The sequence below is a fragment of the Lycorma delicatula genome, chromosome 8 (genome assembly GCF_047948215.1).
Source record: "Lycorma delicatula isolate Av1 chromosome 8, ASM4794821v1, whole genome shotgun sequence".
Lineage (NCBI taxonomy): Eukaryota > Metazoa > Arthropoda > Insecta > Hemiptera > Fulgoridae > Lycorma > Lycorma delicatula.
Genome location: NC_134462.1, coordinates 141,387,792 through 141,409,239, shown reverse-complemented (window position 1 = coordinate 141,409,239; position 21,448 = coordinate 141,387,792). Strand labels below are relative to the sequence as shown.

At 32.3% G+C, this 21,448-nt stretch overlaps 1 protein-coding gene across 1 annotated transcript in view; it reads left to right on the top strand.

Moving 5' to 3' along the window:
- LOC142329546 (pickpocket protein 28-like) overlaps positions 1 to 21,448 on the top strand; it is a 49,572-nt gene that overhangs the window by 12,979 nt on the left and 15,145 nt on the right. Inside the window, exons 3-7 of the mRNA XM_075374217.1 lie at positions 5,205 to 5,444; positions 12,034 to 12,145; positions 12,690 to 12,856; positions 14,166 to 14,397; positions 19,764 to 20,034. Of these exons, the coding sequence (XP_075230332.1) occupies positions 5,205 to 5,444; positions 12,034 to 12,145; positions 12,690 to 12,856; positions 14,166 to 14,397; positions 19,764 to 20,034 (1,022 nt within the window). The remainder of the gene's footprint in view (positions 1 to 5,204; positions 5,445 to 12,033; positions 12,146 to 12,689; positions 12,857 to 14,165; positions 14,398 to 19,763; positions 20,035 to 21,448) is intronic.

The following is a 21,448-nucleotide window of genomic DNA, read 5'->3' as shown; positions in this document are numbered from 1 at the left end:
ATGTAACTTTCCCCCAGTTCGGAAGAGAAAGTCGACGGTTGGTTTGCCTCGGTAAGCAAGTAGAGGTTTCTGGCTTCAACGAACTGTACGAGACCAGCGTCTCTGGAGTCAGTGCGTGGTGAGCCCCAGGCGGAAGACATGGCCTTAGCATGCAGAGCAACCAGCACTCTGATACCCGGGAGACCGTCCAGAATCCGCCCCAACTTCGCTAACAAGTCGTCGATACTCCATCCAAGCTGGAAGTATCCCGACACCAGTAGAAGATCGAGCATACCTATCGTGACTTGCACGACGGCGAATTGCTCATCAGAAAACTGAGGCATCCAGAAAACACCCAACAAGACCGAGCCGACCACGATCGCAGAGAGCGGCAGTTCCCCACGAGAATGAATAACATTAACCCCGTTGAAGCCGACCACCCTATCCCCGACCGTGTACGGCTCCTGTACGAAGAGGACCTCGAGGTCGTACTTCTTAAGTATCGCGATGGCTTCATTGGTGGCCGCCAATGAACGGGGAACGATGCACATTTAACTTTCCGAGCGCAAGCGTTCGATATAGTGACGACCGTCCTCGAAAGCTTTCCCCAATTCAGGCGCTGTATTGTTTCCCCAATTCATACGCTGTATTGTTGACGATCTTCGCCCAGGCTATGTCATGCGATCTGCGTTGTTTGCCCCCGACCCAGTGTCCGGCATCAAAGCCTTTCACCAAGACACAGGGAACGCACTTTGCAGGCGCGGTCTTATTTGGGCAGTTAACTGTTCTGTGCCTAGCAAAGGCGCAATGACCACACATCTCCAACTGTGCTCTGTAGCGGAGAGAGGTGTGCCAAAAGCCTTGACATTTGAAGCACCGGAGTACTTATGTATGGTCGGCAACCCTACAAGAGGTCCACCCAAGGACAGCCGACCACCGACCACCAAGACCTGCCGGATCTTCGGCAAGGTCTCAATTATCCAGTGTCTTTTCGGGGCCTCTTTCTGCCCCAACTGCCGGACCACCCTGGTTCCGTTGAGGAAGTCCTCGACAGTCATATCCAGCACAGGATTTTGGCTGTGTATAGCCCTGAGGATTCGGGTTCCTCAACCCTCGTTGCCGTTGGTAAATCGTAGAACATTATTTGCGGCCTCCACTCGGCCAGTAGCTGAGCCTTCAACCCGTTCTTCCTAAGAACATCGGCCTCCAACAGCCGCTTCACCTGCTACTCATTAGCAATCTCTAAAACGATTCCATGGTACCTTATTTTTGTGACCCGGAAAATCTGGATCCTTTCCTTCCGCAGGTCCAGGACCTTCTTCAAGGTCATGATTCTAAGGATTGTGTAAAAGTCATCAACAGCCTTTTTAGCTACATATTGTAGATGTTCCTTGAACCGAAAATTCTCATACGCTATATTCCAATGTGCCGGCCAAGGATCGACCCTTGAAGAACTCCTCTATCTATGCACTGTTCGTCCGCTCTGTCCTTCACTTCGCAGATCAATTTGGGCTCATTAAGATAGGAGAGAATTATCTTTCTCAGGTATGGGGTGACTATCATGCTTTCTAATGTGCAGTCCTAATGACGTCATGGGTCACATAGTTAAATGCGTTGTGAACGTCAAGTGCTACAAGCATGCAGATCTTCCTTCCCCCAGTGATTCTCCTTGCCATACCAACAACTTCAGACACTGTGTCCATAGCAGGTCTTCCTCTGTAAAAACTGAATTGTTTATCCGATAGTCCCCCTGCGTCCTCAATAACTCTTGTCAGCCTCTGCAGGAGTATGTGCTTGAGTATCTTTGGCATGCTGTCGATCATCGCCAGTGGTCTATAAGAGGATGACAGTACCAGGTCTCTCCCCAGCTTGGAAACCAAGACCTGGCGCTGCCGTCTCCACCTCTGGGGGAACATCCTCAACTAAACAATTATTGTATACCCTCAAAAAAGCATCAGGATCCACTCCAACAGCCACCTTAACTGCCAAATTTGGCAAAAGGTCTGGTCCTGGTGCCTTATCCAGAGGCATCCATTCACTGTGGCTGTAATCTCCTCTGATGAAAAGTGGAGGGAAATTCACATCGTCTTCAACTTCCTCAACGACCCAATTCCCATGAGGAACAGTCCTTCAATTATGTTCTGAACCTTTCTGGTGTACAGTAATAAGGGGATTTTAGCTCTTAGTGCTATTTTAACAGCAATTTTAAATGGATTTCCCCGTGGGTCTCCGTATCAATTTTCGAGATGAATTACTTCCAAGATGTTAAAGTCTCTAATAAGCTTATTGAGCTCGCTTCTGTACCTCCTATATCAGGCCATGTATAACTGTCCTTGTAAGTATAAATGCGTTTTCTGCGTGAGCCTCCTAGCCCCAAGGCACTACATTTCCGAGCGATGTTTTCTGTCCACCAATATACTGGGAAACATTTCTTTCAACAATATCTAAAATAGGTAGATTTCACTGGTGCTAAGTAGCGGATAAAAAAAAATTCCACCTTAAAGTTAAGAAAAACTTCAAATTTACTCGATACGACAATAGTTGTATGTGAAAAAAAGTTTCACATGTTTAGCGTATGACAAGCCTCATCTTACAATTCCAGCAACATTTATTTTGGTCATCTCTTGCTGTAAGGATTAGTCATATCAAAAATTGTTCAGACAAAAGTTTTAGGTAATTTTTAGAGGACTAACGACCATTTTAAACCGATTTATACTGTGCCTATTAAGGGTGGTATGATTTTTTTTTGTCTCCTAAATCACATTTTTTCCACCTCCTGTGCCATATATTGGTCATATCAAAAAACTGTACTTAGATAAATTTTAGGCCCTTATCCAAAGAATAGTAGGAACTTTAAACGGTTTGATATTTTACATAATAAGAAAGTTGTAGTGGCATTTTTAGTTTTTTTTTTTAAAGACCCCTTTTTCCACCACCAAGGTTCGATTTTGCCCATTAACGAATTTGACCGAGATTTTGGGTCGTTATATTTTATGTATCAATTTGAAAGTGATATGTCGAAAAAAGTGATATGCACAAAGATATGTCAAAATTTCCTGGAAATCATGGTACCTATAACAATAGGTAGCTTTCTTATGAAATCTATCTAAAACACATGAATTATCATATGAAAGTAAAACAAAACTAATCCACAGTTTTGTTGGTTAGTTCTTTTTTGCAAACCATATTTCATTGAAAAGTAAAATTTGGATTAATTCAAATGTAATTATTATAAATATAAACAAAGATGAGGATTAGTTCTATTTTGCATTAAGTAAAAGAGTCCTGAGCCATCATTATTCTAATATAAAACACATTTTTAAATTTTGTGGGTTAGTTCCTTTCTGCAAAACTGCATCCAATTTTGTAGTATATAAAAAGGACTAAGGCTGAGTGGGATTGAATCAGAAATACAGAAATGTGTTTTATAGAAAATAACTTATGGCTATGTTGGTTGGCTGCTAGTGGCCAGCCAATTGGTGTTGTTTGCTATTTACCACTTGCTACCCCACTGTTCACCCTGGGTATTGTAACCGCAGCCATAAATGTTAAGAATTAGTAGTTAAAAATTTCATTTTAAATGACTATTGTTGGTCATTTATCAATGATCATTTTAAATAAAAATCTTGAATTATATTTTTATTATTACAGAGTTAAATTTTTATTTTTTATTAAATTTCAATTTGAAATTTAGGAGAGTTTTTAAAACATTCAGAATATCGGTAATAATAAATATATGAATCAAATACTGACTGTTATGTAAATTATGATTATTAAGGAAGATATAATCTGGTTTGATTAAAAATAGTGAATAAATTTTGTAATCTAGGAAATTTTAAAAATAAGTTACTAGAAGATGAAAGATTATAACATTAAACCAGCTGTTTTTAAGTTTCTGCTGCATTAAAACACTAACAAAATTGAAGTGGAAATTTTAAAATCTTCTCACATCCATACAGCTCAAGAAGTTAGCCTATGAATGTCATAGTATGATATGCAGAATATCCTGGAATGTATCCTGACTAGGCCCTGATATTAAGGGATGATCCTTAGGATATAGAAATGACATATAACTTCCCACGGTTATTTTTGAGATCTGATACACTTAGTCCCTAGGACATCCTAAAATTATCATCTGTGGTCTAATTAGGATCTGTAGTGTGTTCTTAGGCTTTGTAGTCCACAGAATATCCATAGTTTATCAAATGGACAATGCTATGAAGTATGATAAAAAATAATACATTCTTGTTAGGTTATAAAACGGAGGTTCTTGTTCATATTTGCTAACCTTGTGAGTTATACAGAATCATTCAAATTTATTAACTTAATATCTATATACTGTTTTAATAATCTTGCAGATTGTACAAGAAGGTAATTTTGCACAAAAATTGTGTAGAACAAATTATAAAATATAATGGTGACAGTTGCAATTGTTGGCTGGGTATGGTGGGAATTCTGCACACATTTTCAATAATAAGATTGTGGTGGACAAATTGAAGCCGAAAATATTAAATTACTAACATTTTTTTAGATCATATTGTACATACTCATTTAAGCAATAAGAAAATTAAATATTTTAAAACTTAGGAAACTAGACATATCTAGCAACCTGTAAATGAGTTAATAACACAGGGACCTAGGTATGGGTTTAACAACCCTCTTTTGAAACCTATTTAAAGGTGGAGATCTATAAATTGCCCAAACATGGTAGTTTATTGTTTAATATTCATCTTATCTTAGTTTATCATTTAACATTCTTGTTATATGAAATAACAGTGTTTCATACAAAAGAATAGAAAAAAACTGTCGTAGCTGTTGTACGATGTTGTGTGAATATTCCACATATCCTTGGAGAAAATAGGAGGATGTCAGTGGCACAGTGTGGGCAATAAATATTGGAAAACTGTACTGTTATACATAAATTCATTTGTGTGAGAAATTTACTTATTTTATGGTTGCTAAGAAAGTAGTCCTTTAAAAAATAATAAGAATCATAATAGAAATGTGCATTTGTGTAAAATATTGTAGTTCAAGAATTACATCTCCTTATGATCTCCAACAGTACCTTACTAATTGTTCTGTGGCTTTTACATTATTTAATTGTCATTCAGAAATAAATTTGGAAAAATAAGTTACCTTTAAATAAAAAATGAAATAAATGTATGTTATACTCGTACTAATGCATATTTTGATTATTTAAATTGCTTCTTTTATTTTGTTTACAGATTATATTGGATAATTGCTGTAGTTTTGGTTTGTGTTGGAATGGTATTTGCAATAAAATCTCAGATTCTTGCATACATAAATAATCCTATTTTAATGTCACTAAATGGAAAAATGGTACCTGTTTTGGATGTTCCATTCCCTGCAATTACATTCTGTAGTGACAATCAAATACCTTTATCAATTTTCAACATTTCAGATTTGTTTATGAAATATCAGATGGGAAATTTAACAAAATATGAGTAATTAATATATTGTTTGGTTTAACTTTTAGCATTAAGTTTTATATAGCTTTTAGTAACTTGGTTAAAAACTGTGTATCTTAATAATTTGATGATCTGTAATACCCGGATTGACTTAGGTCCAGCTTCATGAAAATTGAAATATGTGAAATAAGGGTAAGATGTCAATAGATAAAGCCCAACTTCAACAAATTTATTCAAACTAAGTGTATTCCCCATGCTATTTTTTTTTCACCCTACATTTTTTTGTGAAATGATTGTACTAGGAAATGTACTTGAATCATAGTCAGTGCATACTGTTTAAATTTATACATATAAGTTTATTCAAAACCCAATTATTACAATATTTTTTTATACTTATAAAATTATAATAATTCTGTTGTCTAGAGATAAGTGACACCATGTCAAATTTTGTCAAAAAAGAATTTATGAAAGTACCTTATAGTACTTCTTTTTCCACTCTTTTCAGTAGTTTATAGCACTCTCTCCAGTTCAGAATATGAACAATATTAACTGCTTTTAAATCAACTCCATGTAATTTTCTTTTTTGTTATAGATATTTAAGTCTATATTATATATTTGTTTACTTTGAATAGAATAATATTTTTGCACATCAAGTTCAAATGGTGTTTTGTGATTCTGAATAACATTATCATGGCTTGGATTTGAAGTATTATTGCTCTAAAAAATGAACTTCATTATCTCATTATTTTATTTTTTAACAGACTTGTTTAAACACACATTGTGATAAAGTAATATAGTCATAATAGTTTTTCCAAGTTAATATTAAGCTACTATACTGTTATTTAATGCATATTCACATGTCAAATGTTCTAGGTCTTCGTGCAATATTACACTATTTTCAGTTGTAATTTTTTTTTAATTTTACTTAATAGTAGAATGTTTAAACAATTTTTTTTAATATTTATAACTATTGACTTTTTATATTAAAAAAAAAAAAAAACACTTTTTGATGGTAGTTAAGAATCAGTAGATGATATAATTAAACCTCAACAAAAGGTATTAAAGATAACTTTAATCAAAAGAAAGGCAAAAAACACCATAGGAACTCTGAAAATGGGTTTGTTATGTATAAAAAACAAACCATTTAGTGGGTAAAAGCTTTCAAGTAAAATGGGTAAAGATGTTCTGGTAAAAGAAATGAAATCACCATGCTTGTGTAGAATGAAATGCTGTGAAAAAAAATTTCACTAACAAAAGTCAAGATCTTAAAAGTCAATTTGTATTGTTTTTTATTGAAATAAAACCCAAGGAATGAAGCAGGGTGAAGGATGGTACAAAGCCAAAAGAGAATTCAATTCTATATACTTTTAAAATTAATGAGGTCAAAGTAAGGGTTTAAATTATGTTTTTCAAGAGATTTATGATGCATCTTTCAGATGCAGAACAGACAAACACTGAAATATATTGATTCACGGGCTGCAGTCAGACTTACAAAGTCCTGATTCTTGATTTGCAGAAATATCTCCCTATGTTGCTATTAACTAAAGTTTAAATGTATGTAAAAAAAAACATTGTGGTCAATTAATTGCACAATATATGATAGTTCAAGTGGGACCGCATATTGCATGTTGTGGGATGAAGCTATGGCAGGAGGTGGAGGGAATGAAATAGCTTCAACTATTTAAAGTGGGCTGATCCCAACTTTCCCAACCGGCCCGCTGAAGAAATAACTATGGTCTGATGTAATTGTTTTAAAAAAGTTATCTACACTTTTTGTTCTGCAATTTATTAATAGAAAGTTAGGGGATAATAAAAATTATTAACCCCTTCTGGATTATTTCAGGAGTTCAACGTGTGGATCACTTTTTTTGTTACCTTCCTTGTCAATACACTTGGTCCAGCAGTCCATAAGCTTGCATATTTCTTCCAAGAAAAAGGTTTTGGTTAGTCAGGAAGCTTCTTTTGCACCGCTTCCTGCACTTTTAAGTTTGTGGAAAATTGACGACCTCACAAAGCATCCTTGAGTGGCCCAAACAGATGAAAATCAGAGGGAGAAAGGTCTGTACTGAAGGAAGGATGTTAGTACCTGAAAATTCAATGTGATGATTAACGGTATGGTAAGCCATGTGTGGGCATGCATTGTCATGTAACAACACTTTCTTTGACAATAGACATTGGTGTTTGTTGCTAATTGCTGACATCAGCTTGTTTTGTAACATTTCACAGTAACTTGTGCTGTTGATTGTAGTCCCCTTTTCTATGAAGTCTTCCAGTAAAGGCCCTTTTGCATCCCAAGAAACAGTTAACATAATCCAGTGATGACTCAGGCTTGAATTTTTTTTCATCAGAGATCCTGAGTGTTTCCAATCCACACTCTGAGATTTCAATTCTGGCTCAGAGTGATAGACTCATATTTCATCAGCAGTGACTATTCTATTCAAAAATTTGTCGCCTTCTTTATTGAAGCAATCAAGTTAGTGGTGGCAGATGTCAACATGTTTGAGCTTGTGTTCTGCAGCAAGCTTTCTTTGTACACATCACAAAGAAAGTTTGGCTTCCGTAAAGCCAAACTCGTTATGGATGATTTGGTGGGCTGATGACTATGATGATGTTCAAAGAAGACGCTATCTCAACTATGGTAATTCGCCTATTCACCAGAACCATCTTTTGAGTTTGCTTAATTTTGTCATCTGTAGTGGAAGTTGACAGGCATTTTGCTCCCTTTTTGTGCATCTCACTCGTCCGGCCACTTTTAAACTTTGTGATCCACAGAAAAACAGTTTTATGTGATGAAGCGCTGTTCCCATATTGTAATAAAATTCTACAATGAATTTCATCCCCTTTCACACCAGAGAGATTGGATATTATTGAAATAAAACCAAATTGGATCACTGATTGTTGTTTCTCCTTGTGAAAATTGCGGAGCATGAACATGTTTATATGTAATACCTGAAAGGCAAATGATGCGATCAAGATCAAATTTCACACACTGACTGCAGTCGTATCAACTGTAACCAGAAGGCAGTATGACAACCTTAAAGGTGTGTTATGTCAAAAGTGAAGATAATTCTTGACTTACCCTCATAAAAATATGACTTTTGTATTGTGCTTTTTATTTATTTTACATTATATCCATAGGTGTGGCTCCTTGGGGTGTTGTGTATAGAGTGTCCTAGGGCATAAGTGTAAGAAAAATATTCATTTGTCAGGTCTCTCAATCCAGCAGGTTGTTGTTTCTAATAAAACTGAAGATTTAAAATATTCTAGTGAATGATTTATTGCTAGTTGATGTGGCTAATGAAACCTTGTGTCATCTGCGAGTCTGAGAGGAAGATGCTGCTTTTTGTTTTGATGTATTATCTGTGGAAATTACAGAGCCAGAGGTATGTCAGATATTGTAATTCTGTTAGGAATAAGGCTCTTATTTCAATGGAATCACAGTAGAACTCCTTGCCGTTCTGTTGGAATTTGTGTTGGTAGTTTGATTACAATTTTTAATAGGATTCTGTGACTGGCTATTTCCCTGTTTTTTGGAAAAAAGGTTTGCTTAAATTGTTTAAAGATAAGGGTCCCACCATGAGCTTTTTATAGGTCTTTAACAGTTTTGCCAGTTAACGTAAAGGTTTTTGAGAAGGTTTTGTATCTGCATATTAGTTACAGGTTGAATTCTAGAAAGTTTTTGATGGATAATCAGTATAGTTTTCAACCAGACAGGAACATGGAAGATGCTACTCTTAAGGTAAGAAGCATTGTTTTTTCTGTTGAGTCTGAGTATGTCTTCGGGATGTATGTGAAGTTTTAATGCTGTATGTGGCAACTGTCTGGGCTTATCGAATGAGGAACAATTTTTATAGGAATATCTTGTTGAAAGTCCAGTTCTCCCATTATTATTTGTGATTGGTGCCTTTAGGCTGTCTCTCGAAAGGCGGTCATTGTTATCTTTGTATTAAGCCCATTGCTATCCTTGCAACTGAGCGCCAATTACATTACGATGCCAAGAAGGTAGACCAACTTACCTCTGGGCGCATAAAAGAAATAAATGACCCAAGTTTCCATTTACGGTAGGTCAGTTGAACTAAATTGTCCAATGGCCGTTATGCCCATGGTATTTTTCCTGACATGAGAAGTATGCAGGTTGTTAGGTGGATTTCCCCGTATTGGCATATTACACACTTTATTAATGGTCATGGTGCTTTTCAAGATAGGTTGGCCAGATTTTGTTTGATTAATTCAGGCTTATGTCTGGAATGTAGGGCTATTGAGATGCGCACCAACACTTGTATGTCTGCCCTGGTACAAAGCTGAACGAACCAAAGTAGTTAGAGAGCTTGTGAAGATCAATAATTATGGTTATCATTTGCAAGTTAACTGGAAAACCAAAAGGGAGTGGAACATAGTTGCCGGCTTCCTGAGATTCTTAGCCCGGCGAAGGATGAATAAAGGGGTCTGATGATGTTACGGACGTATAGATAGAATAGCAACCCGGTTGGCTAGGGTCCCACCTGAGTCACTTATATTGCCAAGATAGTTGTTTGGCAACGAGTCCCGATTAGTTGAGATATTTGCTTTTAGGATAAGAACGGTTGTGTTGAGAACTCTCTGATGGAGCTGTGGCGTGGGAGGACTTTGCTCCCAAAAGTGGAAAAGAGCAGAGAGAGATTTGATATGTTTTCATTAGAAGCTTATTAAATTTGTGAATTTGTTTTTTTGATTTTTGAGTAAATCAAGAGAACTTTTGAGTAAATTGAATTGTCGGACAAAATTGCCATTGTTGCGATCAACACTTGTTCTGTTGCTATAAGAATAGAAGTACTTTTGGCGTTTAAAAGACTCAATCAAGTTATAAATAGGCTAACTGAAGTTAGATGTGGGAAGAGTTATTTTTGTGAAACCTTCAGTGTTAGAGGGGATGTGGGGATCGCATTTCTGCAAATCGGTTAATTTGATTGTTGAGGGTTTCAAGTTATAGTAGGCAGTCATGGTTGGAAGAAGCCATACGAAAGTAATAGTATGTTGTGTAAATACACCAATGGAAAAATCTGCTGAGGTATTTGCATCGGTGGCATCCTGACAGACAAACTGATGACTGTGATGTGTTACTAGGTTTAGAGGTCTGAAAGATGACCTCTGGTAAAGCCCATAATGGGTAGGAACAGAAGGGATGGTGTGGCAGTTGGGGTCATTACCAGGCTTTCCCTGCAAGATTCAAGATATTAAGAGGGCATACGAATTTGGAAGCTGAAGCATGTATGCATTGATTGAAAGAACACAAAAATGGATTCTTTAATGTTACTGGGACCAAGGGATTCTCAGCAGTTAGTTTGCCAGTGTTAAAAAAATATATTTTATACAACATGAAATTGAAAGAGTTCAAAAAGTTCAAATCGCTGTATGATAAGCTAAAGTAATGCTTTGTTTGCAGAAAACTTGTTAATTAACAGTCAAAATTTGTTCATCTTTGAGTAGAGCAACAGACTATTGGAATATTATTTTTCAAACAAAAAACAGTGCAGGTTCAGATTTTATGAAAATTAATTTAAGAAGAAACTTAAGAAAAAATGATAGTATTTCCAGATCCACTTAATAATATTAGGGACGATCCAAAACCAATTTTAAGGCTGAAGTACAATGATATTATTTTTGTTTCGGTTTTTACCACTCGAGTAGAACTATTTTTATGAGAATATTGTGAACCAAATGATGTGGAAGATTACCTTGAAGAACCGATTGATAAAGACATATAAAACTATTTTTCTTTATAAAATGTTTAGTTTAAATAATTCTATTCCTAATTCTCTTATTTTTTAAATAAAAATGTAATATTTTAAAATTTTTTTATGTTTGATATTTTTGTAAAGTATTAATATATCTGAATTGTGAAAATAATTATTTCTACTAGATTAAAATAAAACATTTTTTAATAAGCTTATTTCAGTATTATGATTATGTTTAAATTGTATGGTAAACAATTTTTTGTATAATAACATTTTACATTAAATTTAGTCAACATAAAACTTTAATGTTGTATTGTTTTGTGTAATATTTTGTAGTTACAATTTTAATTCGACTCAAATTTTGTTTTTTAATGGTTAATAAGATATTTCGTGATTTTAAATTTCATTTTGTGCATAGAATTTTTCTGTTACACATTAGATAGTACAGTCTTTCGATGTCTTAAAATACTGATTTTTATGTTATCAAATTATGATGTTTTTATAGCTAATCAATCAATACATTCTTTAGGATGTAAGTTAATATTTTTACATATAGTTTTTTTTTTTATTAAAAAAACTGTAAACTTTTATAAGGTATGTCTTTTTTTTCACCGATTGAGGACATAGTGTTGGAAAAAAATTAAAAAATTAAAACTCATTTATATAAAAAACTGTGCCCTTTTTTTCAGATTAAACAGTTGGAAAATACATTAAATTTTATTAGGATACATTAATTTAGATTAAAGTAATGGTTTTTTCAATAAAAAGTATGATAGAAGAAAACACATGAATTTAGAGTTTAAGAAATAGTGAATTTTAAAACTTAAATCTGCTCTCCTCTAAAAAATTAAAAATATGACATGGTGTTCTATACTTCTGAGCCATAGAATTATGAATTTTGTTTGTTTTAGATCTGATTCACTACACATTGCTGCTTTATTATGTCAAGATTCAAATGATAAAGTTTTAAATTTATATGATACTGAGGAGAAGTTTAGGACTGTTAATACTGATTTTTTAATGGTGAGTAAATTTCTTTATAAATACCTTGTAAGAAATCAGTTTTTGTAGTTTCTGTGAGATCATTAAGTTTAAAGTAAATTTAAATAATTAGACTTTTTTATCCACATAAATGTTTACTTTTTTTATTTTTAAAAACCACTTCCTGGTAACTTCTTATTATATTTTATACCCTGAAATGCATTTATTGTAATATTTCCTAAATTAACACATTCTATAATATGGATGTTAACATCCACTGTTGCCTTCATGTTGTTCAACACGAATTTATAAAATAATGTGTTTGAATAATACAAATTATAATGAGAGATAATTGTTCTGTGAAAACTGTAAGTATATACAGCAAAGAAATAGAAAGTACCTAAAAACTTCAAAATTTAAATAGTTTTACTGGTTAAAATTGTAGAAAATAACATGTAACATGTAGAAAGGAAAAAGGCAATGAATGTTATAAAATTTTTTTTTAAATCTCATCATTAAACAGTGTTTATTTAGTAGGACTATTATAATCTAATAAAAGTATTTTTATTCCTATTTTTTTCTGTAGATACAGCTGAAAACATGTAACAAAATTTTTAAGAGGCTCACCTGGTGTAATGTTGAAGAAGATAATCCATGTGAACTTATTCAGTTCTCTTCAGTGATTATGGGAGTATGTCATTCTTTTAATTTAATGCCACCATTTGGGTTTTATTCTAAAGCTGTCATTGATGAGTAAGTTAAGTGTGTTTATTTTTTAAAATTCAAATTGGCTTTCATTGTTTGTGATTTTTATACTTCAGATTTAAAGAATATATCAGTTTTTTAATCACATTATACTTTTTTAAGAATGTGATGTTGCTACTATTTATTGCAGATCTTTTGAAACATGTGCAATATCAAACTGCCAATTTTTTTTGGAGTTTTGAAGGTTTTTTTGAGAGTTACTGTAATAATTCCCTTTAGTTACTATTCAGCTTCTCTGAGATATTTACTTTTGCTGTGATTCTTACGTCAGTTAGTAATTTAGTTAGTTAATAATAAAATAGTAAAGTAAATTAACACATATCAAATTTATTTAGTTCTGCATTAGTGCATAGTATTTTCTGCCCATTATAATTTACTGTTGTATTTTTAAATTTTAAATGTATCAGAATTTTGATCCTATACTAAGACCTATTAAATTAAAAGTTTAGATTTATAATAATATAATTGTGCCGTAAAATTTAATTTAATTTAATTTAATTTTCTCCTACTTAACACTTAGTGTAGGATATTAATGTACTTATATTTCTGTTCTATGCTTGGTTCACAATGCCATCCATTTTGTTTCAATTTTAAGGTTCATAATTTTTTTCTTTTATTTCTAAGCTGTTAAAGGTAATCTTGAAATAATTTTGACATTAAACATAAATTTTAATATCTGGCAACTGAATACATCAATACTCACGCTTGAATTGCTAGTTAGTCCAATGTTGATGTGTAACTGCATGCGAAGTATTAATTTGCTAAATTATAAACTTGGAACTATTACTTACTATTAAAAACTGTCAAAAAATAAAAAAGTAATACTTTTTTGGAAAAATGTGAACTTTTTATGAAAGAATCACTTCTATACCAAATTACTATCTGAACTGCAAATTTTTTGAAAATAGACTACTTTTTGGATCATTAAAATCATGTAAATCATTTTCGTTCAGTTCAGAAGTAACACTAGATGTTATTGCATTGTGTAATGATCATTAATTATTGTATTACTGAACATAATTTAGAATTTACCACATGAGAATAGCAGTTGCATAACTGTAAACATTTATATTATCTGGCATGACAGAATTCAACAAAAAATAATTTTAAATATTTGAAAACAATGAACTATATAATATGGCTCTGTCCAGTATGTTAAATGAGAAAGTGCATACTGCTAAGACACTGGTAAATATATGTACAACTACTAACCTGTTCTACTGTACTTTTAGCACGGGTAAGTGTTAATATACTGTATATAGTGTACTATATTGTTATTTTTTCTCTTTTTGTTTAGTTTTATTTCATCAATGCCTGTAGAGTTTAAGCGTAATTACCCTTACAAACATATAATGAGTACTGCAGATTGGTCTCCAGATACAGGATATGTGAAAAAGATTGGGAATCCTTTTCAAGTATTACCTTTTAGAGTTCCAGGTGCCAATTTTGCAAATACTGCTTCATTTTTGTTAGATTTTGGTACGGATGAAATACAGGAGTTTTGTACACCAAAGTCCAATGGTTTTGTGGTAAGCAGTTTTTTATTTGTACTCTGAGTTATAAATATAAAATAACATTTTTTTTTTATTTTCCAGTTTATTTTATTTAAATTCAATGTTGAAATATTTTTATAAAATGATAATGAACTTTGAACCGATCAGAAATTATGCCTGTATATAGGTTTTGTGTAGGAGCTCAAATGATAGTCTCAGTCTTCACGTAAATGGGAGGTGTTTCAAAAGATTTGGTAAAATTAAAAATCCAGGTGTGTTTCTAACGAACCATAATGAAAATTATGAGGGAGTTCAGAAAAGATTACTTCTAGTAAATGCCTTTTTATAACTCAATTAAACTACTTAGTTCTTGATTACTATCAAAATGGGTTGAAATTAGGAAAAAACAATAATTTTACTGGTTGTCTTGAGTGGTTGTGATACATGGTCATTGAGCTTAGTAAATGCAAAGAAGTTTAGAATTTTTGAGAATAAAAATCCTAGAAAAAATGTTTGGTTCTGTAGTAGACAAATGTACTGGGCAATGAAGGAAGTGCCATTAAGTACCACAGCTCTGAGCTGCATAGAGTCCAGATACAGTTAAAAGTGATTAAAAGTCTTAGATTGTGCTGTGTGAGATTATATCATGCGAGTAGGAACAAAATAGTAACTGCTTGGTTTTAGTTGGAGATTTAATGTAATGAGACCTTTGGACATTGGCAAGATAATATTTGGTTTGAACTAAGGAAGTGATTCAGTCAAGTGCATTTATGAATTCTTGAGGTCTTGGAGTAAACCCACCAGGTTGATCTAGTGGTGAACGCGTCTTCCCAGATCAGCTGATTTGGAAGCCGAGAGTTCCAGTGTTTAAGTCCTAGTAAAGGCAGTTATTTTTACACAGATTTGAATACTAGATCATGGATACCGGTTTTCTTTGGTGGTTGGGTTTCAATTAACCACACATCTCAGGAATAGTCGAACTGAGAATGTACAAGACTACACTTCATTTACACTCATACATATCATCCTCATACATCCTCTGAAGTATTATCTAAACAGTAGTTACCGGAGGCTAAACAGGAAAAAGAGAGAGAGGTCTTGGAGTAAGTAAGTATGAGGCCTTGGAGTAAGCCTTAGAGGTTATTTGTTGTGAGGATAGATTATTTATCATTTCATAACAACAGTTATTTTAATTTTTACATCTTATTGGACATTCAAGTATTCATATTAATTCCTTCACTTAATTAATTATTTTTTTTTTTAATACAGTTACATTCTGTTATTAGGGAATTGTCCATTAAAAAATTTGTTAAAATATTTGAACATTATATTTATTTAATAATTACATAAAAACTTACTTATTACATTATTTTTCCATGTAACTGTACAGATTGGCCCATGAAGAAATGGAGAAATTTTCAGAACATGTTCTACTGGTAAAAATAATGAAAAACGTTCATATAAACATAGGTCTGAAAATGCTTTGTTTTTGAGTTACTGCTAGGGAAAGATTTCATCCGGTTTCAGCTCTTCTAATAAAAAGCATGCATACTGTAATTTTTGGGATGAAATTAAGGAGTAAAGTTGGTGTTTTCTTATGTAATCTGAGCTGGGAAGTAGGTTAACGGGTCCCAGAACATTAACTCCCATATTTTTTATGATATAAATCACAAAATTCAGTGTTGAAAAACAAGTTTTTTTTTTAGGTTCTTAGTGAGTACAATAGCTTTGTTAAATGACTAATAAGTGCGAAAGATTTGGTAACAAAACTTATAGAGAATTTTATTCTGAGAAAATTAATGTAAATACAGCCAATAAAAACTTTTAGAAATTGGTTTTTTATTGAAACAAACCAGACGAAAAATAGACAGAAAATCATATTATTCTTTCTTTACCTAATAAACATTTTTCGTTGTATCAGCATTTTCGAACGAAAAACCTGACAGATTACCGCCAGCGATTAAAATTTTGTCATTGGCGTCTAGGCAACGCTGATGAGGTAAATTCAATTTTATTTACTGATGAAGCCACTTTTATGAGAAACGGTCTTCAATTCTAAAAATAGTCATTTATGGAGCAAAGACAATCCACCATAGTATTGTGGAAAAAAGTTTACAACATAGCTTTACATTAATGTTTGGTTTGACATTATTTATGGCAAAATTCTGGGACCATTTGCTTTTAATGAAAACCTTAAAGGAGATGCAATGTTCATTTCTTGAAAAAAATTGCTGTCTTTTTTGGAGGATGTACCTTTACAAACTAAATTGCAAGTGATTTTAGAGTACGATTATTCCATTTTCCTTTACTGTCTAGAAATCACAAGAATGCTAATTTATTAAACCGGATTGGACATTCACCAATCAGTTGGCCACCATGATTATTACCTGACATAACACCACTAGATTGCTTTATTTGGGGCCATATGAAAATGATAGTATACCAACAAAAAGTTAATACTAAAGAAGAGTTACTCATTAAAGTACGAAATGGTATTGAATTTGTAGGAAATGAACCTGAGATCATCCAGAAAGTCACCGGAAATATTTTACGTCAGGCAGAGTGCTGTGTACTTTGTGAAGGAGGAAATTTCGAAATACTGAGGTTTGTTATTCTGTTACAATTAACTTTTCATGTATTTTATTTATTTTTGTTTTAGTGTGTTAAGAATAATCTCTATTAGATTCAGAAAGAATAATACAATTTTCTGTCTTTTTCGTCTGTTTTGTTTCAATATAAAACTGATTTTAAACAATTTTTATTTAATTTTTATTGGCTGTATTTATATTCAGAATTAAATTCTCTGCAAGTTTTGTTACTAAATCTTTTGCATTGATAGTCATTTAACTTCTGCTATTGTACTACAAACCTAAAAAAACTTATTTTTCAACACAAAATTTGGTGTTTTATGTCAAATATCTTAAAAAACTACTGGAGTTAGAGTTCTTGGACCTGTTTTTTCCTATTTCCCAGCTCAAATTACATAAGAAAACAACCAACTTTACTGTTTAATTTGGGTCCCAAAAATTACAGTAAGGGTTATTTTTTTAGAAGAGCTGAAATCCAGACAAAATCTTTTGCTAGCAGTAACTGGAAAACAAAGCATTTCCAGACCTATGTTATATGACCTTTTTTCATTATTTTCACCTGTAGAATTAGTCCTGAAAGTTTCTTCATGAGTCACTCTGACCCAAAGGGAAGTCACCTTCAATGGCAGTTAGGTCGCCATACTACACCCCCTCAATACCTAGCCCTTAGGGGCTTTACCAGAGGTCATCTTTAGTACTTCAGCAACAGACATCTCCCAGTCTTGATTGCCTCTATCAGGATGCCACGAATGACATACACATCAGTGTACTAACACTAATCTAAATGAACGTACTTACAATTGTTTCAAACAATACTGTATCTATTGAGCTGTTCCACCCTAACCACCCATAAACATTAAAAAGTGAGCTAGACATGCAATACCAGACAAAAAACAAGAAGATAAACTATGAACAAGGAAAACACAAAACACTAAACATGTAAATAACCTAAACTAAAACGCCAAAACAAAAAGTTAACAAAAAACAAAGTCACAAACTATAAATAAAGCTAGAATAATCCGAAATATAAAATAACATCTAAAACAAACAAAACCTTGTAAATCAAAAATAAAACTCAACTGTTATAGAACAATTAATCTTTACTACCAAAACAAAAACATAAATAAACATGTAAACCTATTCATAACCTAGACATAAACAAAAAAACAAAATAAAAACAGAAACAACAAAATAGACCTAAATAAAAACATTAAAAATATGAAAAACAAACTGCGAAACATTAAACACCAAAACAAGAACATAAACCATAAACAGAACACCAAAATAACCCAAAAACAAACACATAAACCAGATATAACCACCACAATATTAAATTACACCCCCCCCAAAAAAAAACAAAAACAAGCATGAAATACTAAGGCTGACGAAACATAAAGGTAATTAAAAACAAGACACAATAGAAACCAAAACAATAAACACAAAAATATAAATAAAAGTATTAACTATCATATGTTGTACCGGCAGCATAAAATGTGCCTCAGATGATGTATGCAGGACATTCATCTGATCGACAGTTGTGTCTGGCCAATTTGCCAATACAAGAACAGTTTGGGCATATGAGCAACCCTTCCCTCCTCATCTTACACTCTATAATGTAATGGACCTTGTCACTTTCCCTTCAACCATCAAGAAATATGACCTTAACAAGATTATTAAATTCAGCAGACTTATATTTCGTGTTCTGGACATGAATGGCATCCAAGAAGCCTTATCACTAGTTCTTGTGGCACATCATATACAATCATACGGGGCTGCAGAGGCTTAACAACAATTGATTTAATGATATATTGATTCACCTCTTCATTTCGTCGAGTATTATTCTTGGTTTCACGGTCATTCACAACGATTTTTACACCTTTTGAGTTTTCTTTTACACTAACGATTCATAGTGCCTGCTTCTTAGCCTCTAACTTTTTAATAGTCTCTCCTTTAAATGCCTCAGGGGTAACACCAGTTATTAATCAGTAACACCTTTGGCGACAACACGGGGGGGGAGGCCAGACCACTTCTGAAACCAATTTCTTCTTAATTAATAGTGGCGGAACCAGTAGATACTTTTCCCCGCTCGCCCATGCCAGCCTTGAAGCCCTTGATGTACCCCTGAAACCTACCGTTCCTTTTAAAAGTCAGAAGCTGCAAGAATCACATCTTGTGCAATCGAAACTATATATAATCACAACTCTTTTCTCTGACATTCAGTGTGTTAAATACAAATTCCCCTATCTCTAGACATGTTATTAAACATAACAATCTCAATCCATTAACAACCTCATTAGGTTTATGTCCATTGTTGCCAAACGATGCCATCCTAAAAAATTTGGAAAATTTTTTTTAATTGTGAAATATTTGGTGTATTTTGTTTTGATTAATATTTTACTTCTTACTATATTGCTTTTCATTGCAGTTTATTATGTTTGTTTTACTCTTGTTAGCTTTACTCTTATAGAAAATTTTCATTTTGATTTTGGTTTCTTTAGCTAGAACTCATCTATGATAAATGTACAGCTATGGATTCCAGTTTCTGTAACTTTCTGTCTAAAATTAAAGTGAGGGTTGAGATTTGTCTAGAAAAGAGATTAAAAAATAATATAACAGAACAATTGCCTTCAAATTTTAATTTTTCTTATAAATTACTAACATTCTAACAGGGAAACTGTTTAAAAAGCCTGTTTACTGGTACGTTCTCGTTAAATTTGTATTTATTTATTGTTTTGATAATTAGATTATTTATTAAAATAAATAAATAAAAACAAAAAATTATAATATTTTAATATAGTTTTATATTTTATTTAGGCTATTGTTCATAATCCAAGTGAATTGCCATCATTCCAACATGCTGTACTTTACTTAGAAGTAGATAAGAGAACAGTTCTTCATATAACACCCAATTTAATCGAGACAGATTCTGCTTTACGTAGCTGGGATCCAGAGGATCGGGGCTGTTATTATGGTCATGAAAGAAAGTTATTATTTTTTGATATTTACACCTATAAGAATTGTGAACTAGAATGTGAAGCTAATTTAACACTTAAAAATTGTTATTGCAATACTATATACCAGCCGCGTAAGTGTTTAATTATGTTCTTTATTTTATAATTATTTGAATGTATCGATAATTAGTTTTAATTAATTTGATATAATTCAAGTTATTAATACCATAGCAGAATTATCATATCTTTTTTTACGTATTAAAATTATTTTCTTCTGAAAACAATAAAGAATTGTTGCTGGAGGAATGTAAGCCGATGATTATTACATAAATGAACATTTATGTCTTGCATTGCTATAAAATATAATCTTAATTTTAACGGTATTTAATTTTGGGTTGTTAATAAGTAATGATTCATTATACTTTCCTCTACTGTTCTTGTGGAATCATATTTTTAATACAACTTCAAAAAGAAACAGGCTTTTTGTTTAATCCATATGTTCTACTCAAGTCTAAATATACTGATTTCATAGTTTTTTAGTAAGTTTCCTCCATATAATTTAAAAGGGTAAGTTTTTAAAGAAAAATTGACAAAATTGATTTGAAATTTTTTTTCTTGTTATTTTTAATTTCTAAATGTTCTATCATATTATTGCTTAATGTCGGTCTACCACAGCAAAACTATATAAAGTTCTCATCATTGTAGCATTAAAATTATTTTCAAGCAAAATTGCAATAAAATTAATATAAGACAAACAAAACTAAATTTTATATTTATAATATTTTTAATAATTTCTTCAAAACATTTTCTGCAACCTTTATGATAATTTTCATTTTCTTAAGATCATTGGACCGATGACTGAAAACATTTTGTAATAATTTATTAAAGGATATTTTTATAAAACTTGATTCATTTTGCCAGTTTAAAAAATTATTCATTTAATTAGTTTTAATTATTACTTTTTAGTGTGTTTTGAAGTCATTTATTTTCATAAGGTTTTTATTTAAGTCATCAGTCATTTGGTTGATTTGATGGTATTAGTCACTTTTATATTTTGTGCTTATTTTGTAACTGTAACATTACTAATACAAGTTATATTCTCAGTTATTTGTTTAATATATATTCCACTCTGTACATCTATACAGTTTTTATTTTCTGCACATCCTTCTTTTAATTAATTAACTAACTGGGTGTTAAATATGTGGGCTATTAATATAGTTTGTCCTTTCTAGATTCTATGTAGTCATCGTAAAAGCGTTTCATTTGATGTTTTTGTCAACCCAGCTAATTTCCAACATCCTCTTAACTAAACATTTTTGTGCCATTATTCCTTACTTTTCTGCTTTTTTATTGTTTATGTATCAATACAATAAACACTACATTATATACATTAATTTAAGAATGTCTTTCTAATTCATAGGTTGATATTTGATTCTAACAGACTTAGTTTTTTCATGAAATCTCTTGTGGCTTGTGTCACTCTGCTTTTAATGAGTTAATTTTGTCTACTGAATTTTGTTTCCGAAATAGCAAAATTCTGTAAGTTCT